Source organism: Aspergillus japonicus (assembly GCF_003184785.1).
Source record: "Aspergillus japonicus CBS 114.51 unplaced genomic scaffold BO86scaffold_4, whole genome shotgun sequence".
In the NCBI taxonomy this organism is placed as follows: domain Eukaryota; kingdom Fungi; phylum Ascomycota; class Eurotiomycetes; order Eurotiales; family Aspergillaceae; genus Aspergillus; species Aspergillus japonicus.
This window is the reverse complement of record NW_020291641.1, coordinates 192,473-213,342: the sequence shown is the minus strand read 5'-3', so window position 1 is coordinate 213,342 and position 20,870 is coordinate 192,473. Positions and strand designations below refer to the sequence as shown.

The window sequence follows — 20,870 nt, the reverse complement described above, 5'->3', positions numbered from 1 at the left end:
CGCTCTCCCCTGAGTGGGGTTGGCGCCCACGCGTGGCGTCCACACAATGGAAAAATCGGACTGGCGCCGGAATCACTGATAGGACTGATCGTATAGAAATTTGGAGATGATTGGTTCAGCTGCTAGCAGGATAATGAATAACAGGCGCTTAGACGAAGAAAGCGAGGGGAGCTCGTTATGGTATCGGATAGGCTCGTCGTAGGTTTTTTTTATTTTTTGGTTTTGGCTCAGCCTGAGCGCTCAATCCTGGCGCGTACTTTGGATAGATAGGGGTGGAGAAAACCAGAAGGAAAGGGAAAGCAGAGTATCGAAGCTGTCCTGTGGTTTGTTTCTAAGGTTAGATGAATTTCGAGTTTCCGAACAGATCGGAGCCGATAGCTCTCCAGGACAGAATGAGAGGAAACGTTCTGAATCAGAAACCGGGAATGGAAAGTTAAAACCCCACGAGGGCAACAAGGAGGCTGGCTTTAATTTCAACCAACCCAGAAAGTAGCAGGGCAACATCATGCCATGGTTCGTGATGACAGTTCATGGTGTTGGTGTTGGCGATGTTGTAGTAGTTGTTGTTGTTGCTTGCTGCTGATGTTGCTACTGTTGATGATGACTTGCTTACCTCCCAACCCGACCATCCCAGTCCAAGCCAACCAAACCCCCTACTCCCCCCTCCCACCCCCCTGGTAACCCTACTAGTACATACTCCATACGTAGTAGTACTGTACACTACCCAGGGGGACAACCATGTGGCATGACGGCTACTACCCACCACGACGGCACTCATTTCGGCCGCATGCGGCATCCTAGGCAGGATCATTAAAAGTGCCACAGCACGTGGAGATGGCCTTTAAGGCCGATCGACAGACAGATCCCGGACTAGTCGCGCCGTCGAGTAGCATTCTAGTCGGGTGTTGCGCAGGTTCGTTTCTTTGTTCCGCCTGAGATTCTGTAACGGTACTACACAGGCCTGGCCTCCGCGAACTCTCAAACCTGTTGTTGGTTGGCTCTTGGGCCTCTTGGGCCTCTTGGGCCTCGCGGGCGTGCCAGCCAGAGACGGGGAAAGGAGCGACTCAGACAAGCGCGTGCACCAGCCGAGACGCCTTGGTGCCTAAGGATTGCCGAAGCGCTGGACTGTGCACAGTTACGCACCACCCACCACGAGGCAATCAGACACGGTGGAAACGCCTTTTCAAGATGCACAGCGCTTCGGATGGATGCCGCCGAGCAACGGCCCCATTTAGTTCCTTCCAAAGTCGATGTAATGTTTCTCGGTCAATTTGTCAAGTCACAAGTGCCAACCAAAGGACACGACAAACACCTGACACTCAGACAACATCATTGGCATGACCCCTAGTTGGTGGAGTTCAGCTCAGCTTAGTTGCAATTTGGCGCTGTCCGTAAACGAATAGGGGTACGGTACGTAGAAAGTAGAAACGGACGAAATTGGTCGCAATCAAGATCAGTCAATCCTCATTGCCATCCTCATCATCCTCATTCTGATTGTCAATCACCGCCCCGTGACATGTCGCTCTGGAACGGGACGACAGAGGGGGCCATTTAATTTGGGGATGTCTCTCATTTCCGTACTTTGCGCTCGCTAAGCGTCTATCTCGCCTCGACTATTCAACACTTCGGCCCAAATGCGGGCGGAAGGGTGGATCGCAGGCAGTGCAAGGGGTGGGATTATTATTATTGCCATCGTCATTGGAATTAATTGATGAAGGGGGGGATGTTGGTTCCGATCGGAATACGAGGATGGTGGGTAAGTTAGGAAGTGAGGTGTGGTTCTTCGCCTCGATTACGGAGCGTCCTCCCTGTTGACAGCAGGCGTTGTTTTGGAGGTTCTTGATCCTGGCCGATCATTGCCGTGGCGGTCAACAACCTCCCACACAATCACGAATCACGGGATCGGACCATCGGGCCCTTGCCATGCTCCGGACATGGTATCATTTCCTGATTGGTAATGGTGGATGCGATCATAACTGGAATGGAGCATTTCCATCTTTCATCTTTCATCTTTCATCTGCTCCTCTGGCTCCTCCCCTCCCCACCCGTCGGCGGCTCTGACCGTCCGTCCGTAGTCTGGCCTGAGGCGTTCCCAATCTGGTCAATTAGACTACCTTCAATCCAGTGAGCTCCCTACCTAGTACCTTACCTTACCACGTATACTCCGAACTCCGTACTGGGTATACTTTGCGAGCACTTTTTATGTCACGAAGAGTACGAACTCCGTGATGCGGTCACTGTCCAAGGCAGAACGATGTCATGATTCATGATCCGGGAATCCTTCGGATGTGACAGCTCCGCCAAAAGGAACACCAAGGCTTTTCTCCGCCTCAGGCGTCATCGCAGAGAGGGGGAACAAAAAAGTCAAGAAAGTGATGCGGAAGCGAAGCCTCCAACGGTTGCGAGATCACCCCTCGTGGACAAAAGTGCAGGGTATGCAAGCCTGCGAGGCCCATGTGTCGTCACTTGTCGTGGAATCGGACGATCCTCCACGCGCGAATGCTGTCCGTCAGCATTAGGAAATTCTAGAAGGACTGTACACGAGTACTGCATGGATGTATCTTTGTGGACAAGCTAGAGCAGAGCTTGAAGCAGAGTCCGAGCAATATTACGCACATACTCCGGACGATGTGCGATGAAACTACTAGGTAGCTGCTGCCTTAGCCTGTCAGCTCCGTACCGTACAGTCAGTATCTTCCCGACAGCCGTGTCGAAAATCACCGAAAAGTGGACTTCTGGCCTGGCGTGCGGACTCTGAGTATTAGGCTAGCAGGGGGGGAAGAGTCTTGTCATGATGTGATGTCTTCAAGCTGAAGAACAATCCAGAAAAAAGGACCAAGAAGACCCTTGGTTGGAAAATCCATACTCAATCAATCGACTCATCAAGGGAGAAAAAGCAACGACCGAACAAAACCCCAAGGGCGGTCCCAAATCTGGCAAGAGTCGAGTTCCGTAGCGTGGCTGGCGGCCGCTAATGTCGTGGGGGCCAAAAACCGGCCGAAGCAGCAGAAATTGGGGATTAAAAAAAAAAAAAAAAAGAAAGAACAGAAAAAGCAAAGAAGGAAGGAAAGAAGAAAAGAAAGAGTGCTGAGTCTGAGGTCTGAGGCAACCAACCCGAGGACTGCACAAATCAGTCCCAGTACAATAATATTGATCGATAAGTCATTGATAGATGAAGTGTTTCCGTGGGTGATGTGAGCATAGTGAGCGGGGACAACTCTATTATACTTCTAGTATGGATTTTGGATTCACATATCGCAGGTTCCATGGGAAGGTACGGAGTACGGAGCACAGTAAACTCGTACAACGAGGCAAGCAGGCAACTTAGCAGGCACAACTTACTCGATGAAACATTGATCGATCGAACGAGCCAATTGAGTACCGGCCGGAACAAGTTGAGGGTATGGATCCCCCTTGCGGTTTCCCAGCTGTCCTGGGCCCCTCCAGTCGCCCTAAACTGCCATCCATGCATAGCTCGACCCCCGGAAAGGATGGATTTTAACCGCTCATTGCTTATCGCCATGTGGTTTTTTGCATCTAACCAGGGCCATGCCTTTTTGTGTTATCATGACGATCGCGCGGGCTCCACGTTGAACATGGCAGGCAGCGTTATCGTTCGCTGCTTGTGTAAAAACCCACTCACCAGCGGTGGGTGACTAGCCTTGTAGACTCTAGCCTTGGGATGCCCCAGTTTGACGCTGCGAAGCCCCACCTGGGATGGCCAAATCGGGGAATTGGGTTATCCTGCTGCGCGGTTCCGGCCCCCAAAAACCCATTCGGGTTGCAAAACGAAGCGCTGTTAGACAATTGGAAGTTTGAACTTTCACCCAATTGCCCCTCTTCCTTCACTGCTACTATCTACATGCGTACTGTACGAGGTATAGTACTAGGTCTAGTACGAGGTCTAGTACTGCGTAGATACTTCTCTGCTTCGTACTCAATTCTCACTATCCCCTTGGGCCCCCTTCCCCAACAATACAGTGGAGGATGTAATAACTTAATCATGTTCCATTATTTACTACATTGCGACAAACCAGTGAGACGGCACACCAGAGGAAGCAACCCTTGTTAGCGGGAATGTCAAACAATCTATTTTCCCAAGGGGGCTGCGTCGGTATCGCGATTGATATTCGATCCTGCCAATTTCTCCCCCAGTGCGAGTCGATATTGGCTGGAGTGGGTGGTGAGTGAGGAGCTAGTTTCCAGCCGGACTGTTCACTATAGGACGACTATAGTTACGACTAACTAGGAGCTTGTTTCTAGTTTCTAGACGTTCGAGGAGGCTCTCAGGCCAGGCTCCCGCGGCCTTGGGAGATTTCCCCGAGCATCGACTACTAGTTACCCCTGTCCGAGCTCCAGCCTGACTTGCCCAGTGTTGGTATGGAAGGAAGATCAGACAAGTAGTAGCGGATGACTGATGTCAATTGGTCTCTTTCGTTTTGACTTTGACTTTCCTAGAGTTCCTATGCCCCCTTCCCCCTCCCCCCCTCCCCCTTCCCTCCCCTCCCGTCATCTCGGGTGGAGTCAGACGAACGGCAAGTGGCTTCCAAGGATCAGGCTGATGCGATTGAGCTACTTGTACGTTGGGACCTTCCGACCTTCACGTGGCGAGGGTTCGAGACTATTCCTCTTCCAGCCTCCTGACTCAGAATCCATTGAAGGTCAGAGCCGGGGCAAACCAAAGGGAAATGGCCTATGATGAAACGAACATTTCAACAGTCAAGTGGGTAGACCCGTGAGAGAGCGCAATTGAATTACATTCGTTGCCATTCATTGTCTTTGCGAGAGGGGAGTTGTCTGTCAAGCGCCGCCGCACTGCACTGTCCAAGTGGGCTGGCTCCTCAAACCTAACCCCCTCTCTCTGTCTCTCTTTCTCTCTCTCTCTCTCTCTCTCTCTCTCTCTCTCTCACACACACACATTCATCAAGCAATCCACCGATCCATTTATCTACTACTTTCTACCCTTCCCACCCACAGCCCCGGCCGAACAATGGCCGCTAACTACGCGACCGATGGAGACGCAAAGCCACCAGGGGTCGCAAGATCCATCTCTGTCAATGTTGGTTCTCTGGGTTCTGGATTCATTCAGGAGGAAGAAGATCGTGTCTCATCCACAGCCGTGGCAGTGAAAAAAATAGATCGACCATCTATCATGGGGACTTGGATTCCCCCAACCTTGTTAGACGGATGAAAATCATAGGAACGAAACGTCCAAATTACCAAAATTACACTTAAATAAAAGAGAGACCAAAAATAAAAAATCACAGACGCCAAAAAAAAAAAAAAAGTGCCGTAGCTCCATCGAGAAGAAGCACGCGAATTGCGCGCAGGGTCAGGAAAAATCCGACAGAAATAATCATCATCATCATAATAATAACAACAACAATAATAATAATAATCATGATGAACGAAGGACGATAATTACCCTCAATAACCATTGCTTGACGACAGTAAAATACATACAACCCACATACGCCCATACACCCATACGCATACCCGCCCACCACAAGCTGTCAAACTGGACCAGACCAGAGACGAACCACCCAGTACACCCAGTACCCAATACCCAAAAACCCGAAGAGTCTTCTTCTTCGGCCCCCGTTCGTTACGCTTATTCTGGACGGATTTGGCTGCTCCATCAGCAGACCGTTAAATACTCTTGTCTGACCGGTTCCATGGAATGGACTCAACTCAAGAGATCAGTTTATCTTTCCCTTCTGCTGTCTGTTGATCTATTGATCTATCGATCTATCTGTCTATCTATCTGTTTACAATCTCATCTTTCTGTCTGACTGTCTACCTCTCTACCTGTCCATCTGTCCGTCGTGTCTGTCTCTCAACTACCTAGTAGTAGTTTTTGGATGGTCTTACTACCCGTCCCGTCACCTCGTTTTCGGTGGATATAGATTGCGCTGTTGATTCCGAGAAGGATTCCCGTCCGTGGGTGCTAAGACTACTACTTTCCCACCACCAACCAAACTGTATGTCCCATCATCACCAGCAGTGCTTCGGGCTTGTTCCAGTCGACTATTCGTTCTTCTTCTTCTTCTTCTTCTTCTTCTTCTTCTTCTTCTTCTTCTTCTTCTTCTTCTTCTTCTTCCTCCTCCTCCACTCCCATTTCTATTATCCGTCACCCGGCGCCTGCCTCTGAATCATCTTACTTTCCTACTCACAGTCCTGTTTTCTCTTTCTTGCTTCATCCCCGGTGAACACCCACTGTGCCTTGATTATCTACTTGTCTCTTCTTCTACCTCTTCTGCCTCTCCTGCCTCTCCTGTCTTTCTGTCTTTTAGCATCGGATCCACGCAAATCTTCAATGCTCTCGAAGGGGATCCACCACTCACCAGGATATCCTCATTTCTATTACAGGCAGCTCAGTGGCTCTTGCGCACGCCGCTGGAATCTCCCGTCATCCTCATCACCATCGTCTCCGTCCGATCTAGCCAAACTGGACGATTTTCGCCGGCCTAGGTCCGTAGCGCCTCAGAGTACAGCAGCTCCCACACCCGCCATTTCAGCTTGGTCTGCTGGTATCCCACACCCTGGCTCCGCGTACAACGCTCCTGGAAGCCTGAGATCGAGCATCAGCACAAACGAGGGACAGCACAATCTGCCCGTGTTGCACACCATTCCTAGCATCGGCAGAACGCCATTCCCGTCCGAGCTGGTCCCGCCCGACAGTGAGCCGAGGGGACTCCCTGCAACCGGACTACTGCGCAGCAGAAACCCCGAACAAGCCAGTTTTGACACTCCACGGTACGTTGGGCATTTGACCATCTTTAACCCCGATGGAAGCGATTACTAAACACCAAGTCTTACCAGAGCCTTGCGAGACTCATCACAATCGATGCATCCCGGATCAGTAGCCTATCTGACTTCAAACATGGCACATAATTCACAGAGTAGGCCGGAGCACCGACTCCATGGTCTCCCGAGCTCTTGACTGACGAGAGACAGACTATGGCTGGCAAAATCGGCTGCCTCAGCCTCTTCATCCCTCCTCTATGTCAATGGACCAGCATCCATTTCCCCCAGCCCAAGTTCTTCCGCCACATCCCGGTTATTCAGCTGGCTATCCCCCGCAGCCTTCCGGTTCTCAGGGTTATTATCAACCAGGGCTTCCTTCCGCACAATATCTGATGCCACAGAGCCGGCAACAACCTCGAAGGTACTGCTCCTACAGTTGAGGTTCAGATCAAAACCCAGGAAAGAAACTAATTCCATGGCTTTCACAGTACCTCTATGCCATATTCATATCCCAGCAGTTCCGTCTCGGGCAGCCCGCCATCGATTCCAGATCCAGCATTCGCTCCAGCGTAAGCACACCTTACACTTCCCTGGAGCATCTTGATGCTAACCCGACATCAGGCCATCGTCCTACCTTGCAAATCAACCGGACTACTACATGGCACCGAGCTCTTCACTATCGTAAGTGATTTGTTATTATTCGACACTGATCAAGGTCCCACCTAACATGACAACCAAGCAGACAAACCCCTAACTCGATACCACACCCCCAAGGTCTTATGCCTACAGGGACAGTTTACTCGTCGCCTGAGTCCGCGCAAAACTCTTCGGATCCGGAACAACAAGTTCGTGTTATCAGCTTTCGACCAAAGCCGCAGTGCTGGGACCACGGATGCAACGGCCGCGAATTCTCCACATTTAGCAACCTCCTACGCCACCAGAGAGAGAAATCGGGCGTTGTGGCGAAGGCAGAATGTCCCAGCTGCGGTGCCGTCTTTACTCGGACCACAGCCCGAAACATCCACGTCGCTCAGGGGAAGTGTAAGGGCATTGCACGTGAGCCGTCGGCTGAGTGAAGTCTTGGGGCGCCTTTTTCTTACCATTCTTACCACGCGCCAAAAAAAAAAAGCATACAGCAGACCCTTTTCTTAGACCACGATTACAAGGACCTGTCCTCAAAGCACAGATCTACAGTTGTCGAAGGCACAGCCGCAGGAAAGCTGTCGTCAATTACACACCAGATCACTCTACGCGAGATCACGGGTGTAGCTCGGCCAAGGCACCTGCCAATACGATATCTGGCTGGGCGAATGACCCAAGCCAGTCTGGGCGTGAGGGGTACGCTGGATCTACCAATAGACACATCCAGGAGTGTCCATTCTTTGCATAATACATTCTGGGAGCGATTATTTCTTGCATTGTTCTGCTTTTCATTTATCGTGGTTTAATACCCTATGAGATTGTTCTTGTTTGTGTTACTGTGATACACCATTTATATTTCCGGCAGTACCTTGAACTGCCAACTTACTTAAGCGACTTCGCGATGTCTTCTAAACCGGATACCTGTTGCTAGATTTGGATCGGACAGCGATGCACATCAAATACCTCTAGAACGTTACTACTTCACCCTTCCCAACAATCGTCAACCTCTGTCAGCACCGTGTCTCACTTCATATTGATCTTCCATGTGGATACGAAATCGGGGACTCATGGTACTGCTGACTGTTGGCAAGCCAAATGCATACCTCGTGTAAGGGGGCAGTATGAAACGACACGCTGCTAAATTTATGACCTGTATGACCAAAGAATACCACAGCATCGCCGATCAAGTTGACGACAGTCGAACTGGGATAAGCACTAATGTAGTCGGGCTTTCTTGGATCGAAGACTATTGATTATTGATATTTGCTATGTTTACCTGAAACAAACAGAGAAGCGACTACGGGCATAGCTACATTAGTTTCTAGTCTAGTAGCCCCTGGCAGTCCAACCATGTGAGTTTGTTGGCGTTGAGGCTAGCAGGGGGAGGGGGATGTGGATGTGGGCCTGAGGCATTAAGGTTGACACGTGGCTGTCTTCTTCGTCTTTTCTTCTTCACCAACGTCACCTGATCAAGTCGATGTCGTAAGGGGACCGCGGCTCTTCCGATGCCTGAATTCCCAGGACGCATGACTCACTCACTCACTCCCACTTCACTTCCCACTTCACTCACTCGCTTCGAAGATGGTCCGTCTCCCTTGATCAGCCCAGCTGTTTCTTCGTTTACATTTCTCCTGCAATTCCATTCCCGAAATATAATCTCCCGCGTCCCCTTTGGCCAACTAGAGCCTAGTCTGTTGCCTCTAGCTATCGTATCCCCTCCCAAGATGCTTGTTACAGTATCGATCTATGGTTATTGTGAAGGACTACGAACATTAGGCTATACAAAAGCGCGTCGAATATAGGAACCTGCAGTGGCGCGACTCCGCCCGAGTCCCCGCTAGAATTGTACAATCCGGACTGACTGCGGTCAATCACCACAATCTATCACTACCACTCCGACTATCTTGCCGCTTAATTCTACTCCACCACCATTCATAATGGCATCGGTTTTCACCTATGACCCCGACCCTCCAAGGGTCTCTTCGCCGTGGTCAACATCGGGCTCTTCAACGCCCCAGATGGGAGCGGCTACCAGCAACCGCGTGGTGCCTCGGACCCGGTCCAGCACGACGCTGGACCGGGCCGACCCTGACCTGCTGTCGGACTATGGCATCGCAAAGCTGGAACCCGAACCACAAGAGGGTCCTACCGAGTACAAGTTGCATCTGCTGCTGCGTCCCCGTCGTCCGTTTGTGGCTATGTCCACGGGCCACCTGGTGGGAGGCTCGTATCATTTCCGAGCGAGCCTCGCCAACGCAAGCCCGACGCCCTCCAGCTCCGAATCAGCTGCCAGGCCGCCGCAGGCTCGCTCCACGGAGAGTCGTCAACAGAGGCTCCAGAACTTGACTACGCAGTTGCTCTGGCGTCTGCAGCAGTCGTCACCATTCCATTCATCTACGACTGCCAACCTGGTCCTGCCCGTGCTCCCTGACGCAGCCCCGCAGCTGGGGGCGCCGCAGAAGCCAGCTAGGTTGCTCCCGGGTCTCGAGGAGAGCCAGGGGGCCCTGTATGAGATAGGGGTTGCCGATGACGGGACCTTTGTCGGACTCACCGTGGACGAGCTGGAAGAAAGTTTGTCCACGCTGCAGGTCATGGCGGCCAGCCTTGGCTGCAAGGTCGAGATCCTGCGTAGGGTCATTGTTGGCCAGTGCGAGTGGATTGAAGACTCCTGTAGCGCGAAAGCCGATATCGGCAAAGTTCATACGGATAGCCTCTGGGTGGCCGAGGCTCTCGTGAGTCCTGATTGGGAGTTTTACCGGGTCAAGTCTCCGAAGACAGGCGCAGGGGAGGACGGCCCTTCGACGAGCGCCCCCAAGAGACGGTCTTCGCTAGATGACTCTTCCAAGACAGAGCAGATCCGCGTCTCCATCTCGGGCCCCAGCGCAGCCGGCAAATCTTCCCTTCTGGGCACGTTGACCTCGTCGGTGCTCGACAATGGTCGAGGCACAAGTCGACTGGGGTTACTGAAGCACCGGCACGAGATTTCATCAGGGATCACCAGTTCTGTTGCCCATGAGCTGATTGGATACGCCTCTAACGAGTCGAGTTCCGATACCATTGATGTGATCAACTACGCTTCTGGCAATATCGCTGCATGGGATGACATCCATGCTGCGTCGGAGGGCGGCCGTCTCGCTTTCGTCTCCGATCTTCCAGGCTCGCTCCGGTATCTGAAGTCCACGTTTAGGGGTATCATCAGCTGGGCTCCGCACTATGTTATCCTCTGTATCCCGGCTACGAGTGACGATGATACCGTGGCGGATATTGCCCGCGGTTCGTCTGACCAGTCTACTGAATTATCGCAGGCCCTATCGCATCTGGAGCTTTGTGCCAAACTCGGGCTTTCTACGGTGATCGTGATTACTAAAATGGACATCGCGTCCCGCACCGGCTTGAGGAAAAACCTAGCGCAGATCCTCTCTGTCTTGAAGTCGTCCGGCAGAAAGCCTTCGATGTTGTCTGTGTCAGCGGCGCCTGCTGGAGACTTGCAACATGTTGGGGCCAAGGATGCAGGTGAAGTGAGGAATCTGGTCGCTTCGACAGACAGCTGGCAGTTCACAGTTCCTATTGTCCTTACAAGTGCTGTGGACGGCTCGGGGATAGCGAAGCTGCATGCTCTGCTTCGGTGGCTCCCAATACCTACACGGCCTTTGAGGGATGTTTCTCTATCCAAGGCTCTCACCCCACCAATTGCGTATGAGACGGTTTTTGATGTGGATGAGGTCTTTGCCATCCCACTCTCAAAGGTCCATTCTCTGTCCGGTGACGAGCGACAAAAAGAAACCCACGGCATTGTTCTATGTGGGCTTGTCCGTTATGGAGCTATCTCGGCCGGTGATGAGCTTGTCATCGGGCCTGTCTTCAATACTGGTACGGAGCATGGATCTGGCACCTCTCCCCCCAACGACCGGACGGATAGACGCTCGGACACACAGCTCTCCTCGAGTTCCTCCCGGAGTCGGCCGCCATCCGGGGACTTTTCGAGTTCGTTCCCCCACGGCTCTCTTCCCGGAAAGACCCCCCTTGCGGCTCAGGCAAGCTGGCAGCGCGTGCGGGCCGTCAGTGTCCGCAACCTGCGGCTGCCGGTGCAGAGCTTAACCCGGGATCAAGTAGGGACGATCGGGATCGAGCCCTGGCCACTCTCAACGGACGGGGAACGACCCCAACTAGGGAGAATCCGCAAAGGGTCCGTGTTGATCAAGATCCCGCCTGACTCCGCTCCGGCCCGCCGCAGGTTCCACACCGGTTTCGTGGCCAGCTTTGCGGCTAGCGAATTTGCCTCCGCGTTGTCCCCACCGGTGTTGCTGGGTGGCCATGCGACGGTCTACGTCGCCAATGTCCGCTCGACCGTGCGGCTGACCTGCATGGCGCTCGCGGAAGATGAGGTGATTTCGCGCCCCCCATCCCCGACGGAGCCGGAGTTCTTCAGCTTCGATGGGGATGGCCCTGATCTGGAACATGGGCGGGCGCATGGTGTACACGAGGTGATCAAGTCATCGGGTAGTTCCGAGGCCGGTGAGATCAAGATCACCTTCCTGTTCGTCTCCTCGGTTGAATGGGTGGAGATCGGGTCGCGGGTGCTTCTGATGCCTGCAGCGTCCACTGGCCTGGCATCTACCCAGGGGTCGAGCTCTTCTGGGACCGGGCTTGAGGGCTTTGTTGGTCGTATTTGTGATGTGTTATATGCGGGGGATGCGAACAGTAAATGATATGCTTTTATATGCTTTTATTTGAGGTTGGTAAAGTATGTGCGTATGTGCGTGGTGGATGTCTTGCATTTATTTTCAAACAGCTGTATCAGTAAGATTACAATGGATTTAGTGTTTATAGCATAGTTTCTGATACGAAGACAATCTGTATACTGTATACCTCTGAAAGAAGTGGTGACGATGGGAAGCTGCTGGATACGATAAGATACGGGGGGAAGATATGGCACTAGACCTAGATGGGAAAGGCATGCAGCGCTCAGACCACCACAGCTATCTTAATTAACTGGACTGGAGTTAGACTTACTGCATGGCTGACGCCAAGTGGACAGGCTGAAAGCTGATCTTCCTCTTCACTACTCCGTACTCCGTACTCGATCATACTTTCATTGTCAACTACCTCCTACCTCCTACCTCCTACCTCCCAGATGCGTCCTGCGCAAAGCACATTGACAACCGGTCGATGATTGGCAGTCTTGTTTCAAATTGCGGCACGGGTTGGGCCTCGCTCGAACTGGCTGTGTTCCCACTTCCCACCCGCCAGAACAGTCCCCATCCCCATTTTCGCCTTTCGTCTACCCCGGATCCTGTCCCGTCAGTTCCGCAGTTGACCACCAGCTCAGCTCTAATAATCTCCTGACTTTCTTGTTCCCCTTTCCCCCACCTTCCACTTGTACAAACTGCTTTATTTGACCGGGTAGGAACTCTGGCACCCTCAAGCGGACTCTTGTTGTGGTCGGAAGTGACTGGCATGTCCTGAACCCCTCACCGCTCACTCTCCACGGACAGAGTTATTAGGCAGTCCACTTTCAATCAAAACCGCCACCATGGCCGGACCCAGCAGCTTGAATCTCAGCTCTCGCGTCAGCTCCGATCTCGATGGTCTCTCAGATGACGAGGAGAAATTCGTCTCCAGTGCCAGCACAACCTCCAGTGCGTATGAGCCTCAGATGAAGGAGGCTTTGAATGCGGGGAATGCGAGTTCCCAGCAGCCGCAAGCTGCTGTCGAGTCTCCGGAAAACAACATCAACCACAACAACCACAACAACCCGCACAAAACTGGGGGGGCAAAGACGGCAGTAGCCTGCTGTGCTAGTCCCCATGCAGCTTCTGATCCGGCGGAAAGAAAGCCTTTGAACCTGCTTGACTTGCCCATGGATATACTGCAGGAGATCATGAAAGAGGTGTGTAACCCGCCCTGGTCACTTGATGTCGACCCCCGCCCCCACGTCAACCATACTGATCTGATCGGGGATATTCTATAGGTGACCCACACGACTGATCTCACATCCCTTGCATTGACCTGCTCTGCGCTTCATTCGCTGGCGATCCCGCAGATGTACTCCCGGTTCGACATCGTCTGGCCGGAAGCCCTATCAACCTCCGACCATCCGGCTGGCGTGGATGCTCTCTCGTACGGGCTGGCCACTCTCGTGACCGGGGAGGACATATTCCGCGAGGTGCCTGGCCGATGGTCATCCCAGCCGTGTCCCCATTGCGGGTGCAGTGGAGCGCCGCCCGGTCAGCATACGGCGGGCGCACTACCGCGAGTTCGCCGCGGCAACTACTACGCGCAGTATACCCGCAAGTTCTCGGTCGGCAACGGGCCGTTGATGTGGGTGCAGGAATACGCGGTGACCAAGGAGACGGGGAAGATGCTGGGGACGCTGGTGGCTCTGGCGGTGGCGCGGATGGTGAACCTGGAGACTTTCGTCTGGGACATGCCCACGGGAGTCTTGCGGGATGTCTGGGTCGCGCTGGCGTCGCTGGCGACTCGCCCGGGTCACGAATGTCGTCTGGAACGCGTTTGGGTCCGCTGGCACGATAACTCCGACAATGCCCTGCGGTCTCTGGTAGCTGCAGGCCCGACTGCGTCCTCGGTGACCTTGCCTCATTCGCCGGCTACGGTTCTGAGGTCTACCGGAAATACGGCCTTGTGGCAACGATACGGACACGTGGAATACCCCTCCCTGTCGATCCTTCCTCCCTTGAAGAGCCTGAGCGTGTTGGACATCGACGAGCCGTCGTATTTGGAAGAGATGGGCGTGTTGGTCGAGCGATCGCGCGACCGGCTGAAAGAACTCCGCATTGGGATTTCTCTCAAAGCGTATCCAGCGGCATGGCTAAAACCGGCAGGGACCTGGCAAGCTGAGCAGCCAACGCCGCCGAATGGGATCATTGGTTGGCCCCGATCGGGGGGCGTACTGGGGGTCGTTCTTGGCAGGTCTGAAGATCATCACACTCGGCCCGAATCACAGGCCCGTGTCTCTCCCACCAAGCAGGATTCTGTTGAGACGCCTCCTGAAACTAGTCAGGCGGCGGGTGACGTGCCTGTCCAGGACGGGCCCCTATTGACAGCGGGTTCTCCGCCCCAACCGAACGATGGTGTCACTGGGCTGGCCCTAAATATGGAACACACGCACCTCGCTAGCCCGCCGGCCTCCTCTCCTCCAGGAAATAGACCCTCGCCGATCCCCGGCGGGCCAACGGGGCCTGTCACGGGGGCACAAATGACTCCCGAACACGATCGCCCACTGTTACAGCTTGAGACACTCGAGCTGGAGCGCGTGGCATTGTCGATCCCGGTGGCAGTGCATGCACTCGACTGGAGCAAGCTGACCACGTTGACGGTCCTTCGATGCGAGAATCACGAGAAGCTCTGGCGGGCTCTGCGCCGCCAGTTCACCCCGTCACCGTCACGGCCGAAGAGCGGGGAGGGTCCAGAATACACACTGCGACTAAAGCACCTCCATACGGATGCCGTATCGCCGTACCTGCTGCTGTTCATCAAGGATACACTAGCGCCAAATACCCTAGAGACCCTCTTCCTGCATGAGGCGCCGATGTCCGAGTCGATCGTCAACATCGACGCGATCTACAAAAACGCGATTCGTAATCACCACCTGAGTTTGCAGAAGATCCTGGTGGATAGCACCCAGCGGACGCCGGGGGGCGCGGAGATGGCTAGCGTGCGATGGTACAAGTGGATGTTCACGCGACAGATGATTACGTTCATGAGCAGTGGTCGGATGCCCCGGCTGAAGGAGCTATCCATTGCTCTCCACGCCAAGGACTGGGTAAGCTTATTCCCCTTTCACTGAGGGCACTGTCCCACTAATCCTGCCATAAACAGCACTACTTCATTCAGAGGCTCCCGTACATGCCCCAGCTCCGGGCCCTGCACATCCCGCACATCGCCCGCCACGTCCACCGGGACCCGAAGGAGCTGGCCATGCTCATCCTCGACGTGGTCACGATCCGGCCGGAGATTGGGCTGACCTACGTTGGGGTGCAGGACAAATGCTACGAAATCTTGGAGGGGAAGGACGGCGAGAGCGGCGGCGAGTACTACGACACGGACGACAGCCACAGCGAGGGGTTCGTGCCCGGTGGGGAGGACTGGCCGGGCTCGGAGACCAACGACGAGGAGGAGTCGGACGACGACGGCGGAGCCAGCGCGATCCATACGCTGTCGGACTCGTCGTCGGACGACCGGGGCTCGTCGGACGGCGAGGACTCGGAGATGGACTTCAACCGGTCGCGCGTGTCGTTCCGGCTGCGGGAGATTCTGTTTTATGATGATAAGATCGCCATTTATAAGGCACGACACGGGGTGTTGTGATTTCTGGGGGGAAGGCGTCGGTGTGATTTAAGTCTTAAGATACCACCCAGCGATTTCGGATGCAATGCGATTATGAGATTGAGGCTGAACGTATGGTTTTGCTGTCCCTAACGTTAGTATCTGTAGTGTCATAGTATGCATGCATGCATACGCCGGCTGACTCAGCCCGCACAAGTGCTTCCTGGAAGCTTCCCACGTGACAAGGCGGTCAAGCAAGCTCAGCCTCTGAGCGCGGCCGCGATCTCGACATCACCGTCCCGCAGCCAACCCACGCGGAAGTTCGAAGGAAGAATTGAGTGAGCAGCCGTTTCTCCTGTCTTTGGATCGTCCCACTCGCGTTATCGACTCGTGTCTGTGCTGTTGAGTAGCCGCCAAGATGAAGCTCGTCCGGTAGGCCGACCCCCTCTTCCTCACTCCTGGAAGAAACACTAACCGACCACCGGTCCGGACCAGGTTCCTGATGAAATGCGCCAATGAGACGGTGACGATCGAGTTGAAGAATGGTGAGTCGTTGCGTGGAGTGGTCTCGTTCCGCCGACGTGGTTGCTGCACATCATCCACCCAGCACCCTGACCCTGCTACACCCTCAAGCTTCAGCCGACACGCATCCCAAGCTCAACCCTTCCGAAACCATCCCACCCAGAAAGAACCCCAATACCCAAACCATACTAACCCAGGGCACCGGTAGGAACCATCCTCCACGGCACCATCACCTCCGTCTCCCCGCAGATGAACACCAGCCTGCGCACCGTCAAGATGACCCCCAAGGGCCGCGACCCCATCGGCCTCGACACCATCAACATCCGCGGCTCCACCATCCGCTACTACATCCTGCCCGACAGCCTGCCGCTCGACACGCTGCTGATCGACGACACGCCCAAGCCCAAGAACAAGGCGCGCAAGGAGGCGGATCGGGGTGGCCGCGGCGGGCGCGGCGGGCCCCGCGGCCGGGGTCGCGGGCGTGGTCGGGGCCGGGGACGGGGGTTCTAACCGTTTTCCAGCTTTTCTTCTTCGGGACGGCTTTGTGGGCTTAGGAAGGGTTGTCTGGTTTTTGGGGGTGGTGAACTGATCTGAACTGGTTACGGTATGGTCCTGAGTGAGGGAATGCGGTGCTGGTGGTGGTGGTGGTGGTGGTGAGGATACCCTACGTGCTACTATGGGTTGGGGGTGGGGATTGCTCGTGCTCGTGTTGTGCTGTGGTTGGGCCGGGCTGGTTTGATTTGTTGTTCGTTTGCTACATTTTCTTCTACATCTAAAGTCATCGTCATCGTCATGGGAATATGGAGTTCGTTTTTCGATTCTATCTCATTTCTTGCGTGTCAGTTTCTTGATCAGTTCCGTAGTTGGAGAGATCGGTACAAGTTCTAAGGTTACGTTTGACCAGCAAAAGCAGAAAAGTCTATCAAATCACCATGACATTTACTCCGGAAAATCATGAATCATTATCTATCTCTACAACCCCAACCCCAAACCCACTGCCATGTATATCCACCACCCACACCAACACAGAACCCCCTCGAAAGTCTACAAATCCTCCCGCCAAACCCTTACAATCACCAACTTTTCCCACCCCGCCTTCGTCCCACTAAACCCAGCCATCTCCGCGCACCACCTCCCCCTCCTCCTCCTCCTCGACCCCTCGCCCTCCTCGTCCAGCCCCTCCGTCCACCCCCGAATCCGCTCCACCACCTCGCGCGGCCGATTCTGCGCGCAGAGCAACACATACCCCACCCCCCTGGGGCTCAGCACCCTGGGCAGATCGGCCAGCAGCCGGTCCGTGATCTCCATCCCGTCCTTGCCACCGGCATACGTCAGGGAGAGGAGGTAGGACTCGCGCTCGAACTGCTCGCTGCGCGTGGCGGCGGCATCCCCGGTCTCGAAATCCGCCGCCGTCGGGGCGCGCGGCACGGCTTCGGTGGGGACGTAGGGCGGGTTGAAGAGGAGGATGTCGATGCTGCCGGGCTTGAACGAGGCGGCGAGGTTGCTTTGGACGGAGGCGAGGTGCGTTGATTTTATGGAGGGGTTTGCGTGGGTGGATGGGGAGTGGGAGGCGGGCGCAGCGTCTGGGTTGGTGGATGGGCGCGTGGTTGTGGTTGTCTGCTGCTGCGCCGCAATGGCCTTCGCGACGGTCTCGCGGGTCGCCAGGCAGGCGGTGCGGTTGAGGTCCGTGGCCAGCGAGAGCACGTCGGCGCGGCCGAGGATCGTCGGGCTGTTGGCCACTAGGAAGGCGAGAACGACGCCGGAGCCGGAGCCGACTTCTAGGATGGTGGGGGAGGGGGAGGGGGCCGCGAATTGCTGGGTCAGCCAGGTGGTTTCGCTGGCCGAGGAGAGCGTGTCCAGGAAGAGGTAGCTGTCTTCGGCGGGTTCGTAGATCGTGTCGAAGGGGACGTGCGCGGTGCAGGGGGTGGGAAGCATTTTGCCCGTGAGAGGTGTGCCCGGATGCGGGGGGGGGGCAGGTCGGGAAGAGGGAGGGAGGAAGTCAGATGGGTTTGGGTTTTGCGTAAATTCCAAGTTCTTGGTGATTGTTCCCAAAATTGTACAGAGTCGATCCGATAAAGACGTGACCGAACGATATCACTGCACCGGAGAGAAATCCTCGCCCCGCGATTGGTGGAGTCCTCTCCCCGCCTTCGAATTGGGAGGTACCGCGGCAGTACCTTATCCGGTCCGTTCGGTCTCGTCCGGAGGCTTGCGCTGCGCTGCGCTGCCCTGGCCGTTGCTTCGACTCTCCAATGTCCCATATATCAAGTCGATTGACTTCACCAGTAGTCAACACAATGCGCCTCCCCTTCCACCCCACCGCCCGCCGCCTGGCGACCGCCGCCTCCATCGGCTCCAAGTCCAGCCTCACCGAGGCCCTCGCCCTCCTCCCGCCCATCCCCCTCTACCGCCGCATCCTCCGCGTGCACCGCAAGAAGCTCGACCCCCAGATGCGCCTGCTGGGCGACTCGTACGTCCAGGCGGAATTCCGCGCGCACCGCAACGTGGAGAACCCGTTGCACATCGTATGTCCCCTCTTTTGGGGGAGAGTCTGGGCGGAAGCTAATGTGGCAGTCTAGATCGGCTTCTTGACGGAGTGGCAATTATACGCGCAGAAGCTGGAGGGCGATGCGTGGATCGGGGAGAAGTTGGATAAGGGCAAGTTGGATAAGATGAGTGGTGGGTGTTTTTGTTTTTCTGGTGATGCTGGTGCGTACGTGCAGGCTAATCCGAGTAGATCAGCAGATTGGCCAGTTGTATGAGCTGATGCAGGCTATCAAGAATGAGGAGGGCGAGGGCGAGAGCGGGGATGGGAAGCAATAGGCTGGGTTTCTGTGTGGAGATGATAGTTGATGGACTGTATTGCGGTGTGTAAGATTGTGAGATGTACTGTATATAGACCAACTGATGAAGAATGTAACCTGAAAGAAAGAATATGGAGGATCCTTGCAGACAGTACCTGCGAGGCGGCCTGATGGCATGTATTGATGGCATGTATAGCATGTGTAAGCAAGCTGCGGGGTAGTTAGTTAAAGGGAGAGAGTCTCGCAGCCCCTTCATACATCCAACTAAACTCCATCCTCCGCGTTTCATACACTTCTGACCGAGCTGGACTCACGATGACCACGCTCCCCACAACCACCAAGCCAGCCGCCTCCCCGTCCAAATTCAAATGCGTCTGCTGCAAGAAGAAGAGCTTCAAGACGGCCGAGGCGCTGCGCGACCACCAGCGAGCCCGGGACCACCATCCTGTCGCGTGCCCGTTATGCCCAAAAGTGTTCTGCGATAAGCACGCCGTGCAGCAACACCAACAGGTCCATCAACGGAAGGCGGCTGCTGCTGCTACAACTGCCCTGAAGCAGGGACCTACTGGTCAGCAGCAGACCACTACTACCACTCCCAAGCAACAAACGAACCCACCTACAACTACGCCCTCCAAGCCACAAACCACAACACCTCCCCCCAACATCCCCAGAACACACCACCACCCTTCCATCCTCCACCCCCTCGAACAAGACCTCCTCTACAAATACCTGCTCGCACGATGCCATCCCCGCACCCGCCTGCAAGCCCAGAACTACCCCACAGCACAGGCCCCCGGAATAGACCAAAAGCCTACGCCACCCGCCAACCCGACACAACCCCGCCGCAGAGCCGTTGTTCTGACCTGCGAGACCGAGCCCCACGCAACGAGTTCGACACATCTCACCGCCACAGACTTCTTGACTAATGAAGCCCTCCTCCACCTGGAACTGGCTCTTGGGTCTGCAGAAGGGATGCAGACCGCTGCAGCAACAACAACAACAACAACAACAACAACAGCAGCAGCAGCAGCATGCACCGACAAGACCACCCGTGCAACTGTGTCCGGCGCCGGTGCCGCGCGAACAGCACTGTGGGAGGTCATCGACGCGGACACGGTCCTCGTGGGGTATGGGCTGCAGCGCGGGCTGCAGCTGCTGCGGATGGGGCACGAGCGGGTGGTGGACGCGGGGATCCTGACGGCGGAGGCGGTATTCCTGGAACGATCCGTAGTGCCGGTCCGGAGGGTGTGGGGGTTGGGGGAGTTGTGTGGGGAGATGTTGGGGTGGGAGGCAGCAGCACCAGCAGCACCAGCAGCACCAGCACCAACCAAGAAAGGCAAGCGGAAGAAAGGCGCGTGCGACGGGTGGGAAGGGTGTGTGGGCGCCAGGGAGGTGGTGGTGTGGTGTTTGCGGAATCCGGAGCTGTTGCGCGCGTGGGCGGAGGGCAAGGCTGATGGGGATCCGCCCACGAGCGAGACGGCGAAAAGCAAGCGGAGGAAGAACAAGAAGAAGAGCAAGAGCAAGAAGCGCACGCCGAAAAAAGATGGGCCTGACGAACCAACACTTTTGACTACCGCATCACCGAAGCCAGAGACAACCCCCACACTTGAACCACCACCACAGCCTGAAGAACCGGACGAAGACGAAGACTCCGACGAAGGGCTCGAGATAGTCCAGTGGCAGGATCTGGAGTGATGTGTCACCATCTACAAAGTAACTACCACCTGACTACCATTTTTTGATAAAGGATAGATCCTCGGCATCCCGCGCCGACCAGCCCCACCCACTAATCTAGTCCAACCGTTGGCCACCAGTGAACCACAGATTGAACCTGAAAGTTTTTTTTACATAGTAATTGCAGTGTACCGT

The 20,870-nt window shown here is 55.0% G+C and overlaps 7 protein-coding genes across 7 annotated transcripts; 6 read left to right on the top strand and 1 right to left on the bottom strand.

Moving 5' to 3' along the window:
- The first annotated feature begins 6,234 nt into the window (after window positions 1–6,234).
- On the top strand, window positions 6,235–8,106 carry BO86DRAFT_137720 (uncharacterized protein). The gene is made up of 6 exons (XM_025666161.1): window positions 6,235–6,756; window positions 6,823–6,902; window positions 6,958–7,168; window positions 7,236–7,316; window positions 7,369–7,428; window positions 7,487–8,106. The coding sequence occupies exons 1-6, from the start codon at window positions 6,317–6,319 to the stop codon at window positions 7,821–7,823; spliced, it is 1,209 nt and encodes a 402-aa protein (XP_025531853.1). The 5' UTR covers window positions 6,235–6,316; the 3' UTR covers window positions 7,824–8,106.
- A 782-nt stretch (window positions 8,107–8,888) lies between these two features.
- Window positions 8,889–12,107, top strand: BO86DRAFT_137722 (uncharacterized protein). The gene has a single exon (XM_025666162.1). It carries the CDS (start codon window positions 9,327–9,329, stop codon window positions 12,096–12,098), a length of 2,772 nt encoding a protein of 923 aa, XP_025531852.1. The 5' UTR covers window positions 8,889–9,326; the 3' UTR covers window positions 12,099–12,107.
- A 326-nt stretch (window positions 12,108–12,433) lies between these two features.
- On the top strand, window positions 12,434–15,801 carry BO86DRAFT_385572 (F-box protein). The gene is made up of 3 exons (XM_025671135.1): window positions 12,434–13,279; window positions 13,361–15,172; window positions 15,229–15,801. The coding sequence occupies exons 1-3, from the start codon at window positions 12,923–12,925 to the stop codon at window positions 15,715–15,717; spliced, it is 2,658 nt and encodes an 885-aa protein (XP_025531851.1). The 5' UTR covers window positions 12,434–12,922; the 3' UTR covers window positions 15,718–15,801.
- Window positions 15,802–15,974: 173 nt separating this feature from the next.
- BO86DRAFT_445201 (mRNA splicing protein SMD1) lies at window positions 15,975–16,707 on the top strand (the record flags this gene model as incomplete). Its single annotated transcript, XM_025676428.1, has 3 exons — window positions 15,975–16,107; window positions 16,171–16,220; window positions 16,406–16,707. The coding sequence occupies exons 1-3, from the start codon at window positions 16,094–16,096 to the stop codon at window positions 16,705–16,707; spliced, it is 366 nt and encodes a 121-aa protein (XP_025531850.1). The 5' UTR covers window positions 15,975–16,093.
- Window positions 16,708–16,996: 289 nt separating this feature from the next.
- On the bottom strand, window positions 16,997–18,291 carry BO86DRAFT_137646 (S-adenosylmethionine-dependent methyltransferase). The gene has a single exon (XM_025666160.1). It carries the CDS (start codon window positions 18,130–18,132, stop codon window positions 17,242–17,244), a length of 891 nt encoding a protein of 296 aa, XP_025531849.1. The 5' UTR covers window positions 18,133–18,291; the 3' UTR covers window positions 16,997–17,241.
- A 203-nt stretch (window positions 18,292–18,494) lies between these two features.
- On the top strand, window positions 18,495–19,129 carry BO86DRAFT_406405 (succinate dehydrogenase assembly factor 3; the record flags this gene model as incomplete). The annotated part of the gene is made up of 3 exons (XM_025674179.1): window positions 18,495–18,722; window positions 18,777–18,876; window positions 18,935–19,129. 3 exons carry the CDS (start codon window positions 18,495–18,497, stop codon window positions 19,018–19,020), a joined length of 414 nt encoding a protein of 137 aa, XP_025531848.1. The 3' UTR covers window positions 19,021–19,129.
- A 148-nt stretch (window positions 19,130–19,277) lies between these two features.
- BO86DRAFT_406404 (uncharacterized protein) lies at window positions 19,278–20,815 on the top strand. Its single transcript, XM_025674178.1, has one exon. The coding sequence runs from the start codon at window positions 19,317–19,319 to the stop codon at window positions 20,694–20,696; it is 1,380 nt and encodes a 459-aa protein (XP_025531847.1). The 5' UTR covers window positions 19,278–19,316; the 3' UTR covers window positions 20,697–20,815.
- Window positions 20,816–20,870: the final 55 nt, after the last annotated feature.

Coding starts and splice junctions, on each gene's coding strand:
- BO86DRAFT_137720 (XM_025666161.1), top strand. CDS start 6,317: ATGCTCTCGAAGGGGATCCACCACTCACCAGGATATCCTCATTTCTAT. Junction 7,169..7,235: donor AGCCGGCAACAACCTCGAAG/GTACTGCTCCTA, acceptor TGGCTTTCACAG/TACCTCTATGCCATATTCAT. Junction 7,317..7,368: donor GATCCAGCATTCGCTCCAGC/GTAAGCACACCT, acceptor ACCCGACATCAG/GCCATCGTCCTACCTTGCAA.
- BO86DRAFT_137722 (XM_025666162.1), top strand. CDS start 9,327: ATGGCATCGGTTTTCACCTATGACCCCGACCCTCCAAGGGTCTCTTCG.
- BO86DRAFT_385572 (XM_025671135.1), top strand. CDS start 12,923: ATGGCCGGACCCAGCAGCTTGAATCTCAGCTCTCGCGTCAGCTCCGAT. Junction 13,280..13,360: donor TGCAGGAGATCATGAAAGAG/GTGTGTAACCCG, acceptor GATATTCTATAG/GTGACCCACACGACTGATCT. Junction 15,173..15,228: donor CTCTCCACGCCAAGGACTGG/GTAAGCTTATTC, acceptor TGCCATAAACAG/CACTACTTCATTCAGAGGCT.
- BO86DRAFT_137646 (XM_025666160.1), bottom strand. CDS start 18,132: ATGCTTCCCACCCCCTGCACCGCGCACGTCCCCTTCGACACGATCTAC.
- BO86DRAFT_406404 (XM_025674178.1), top strand. CDS start 19,317: ATGACCACGCTCCCCACAACCACCAAGCCAGCCGCCTCCCCGTCCAAA.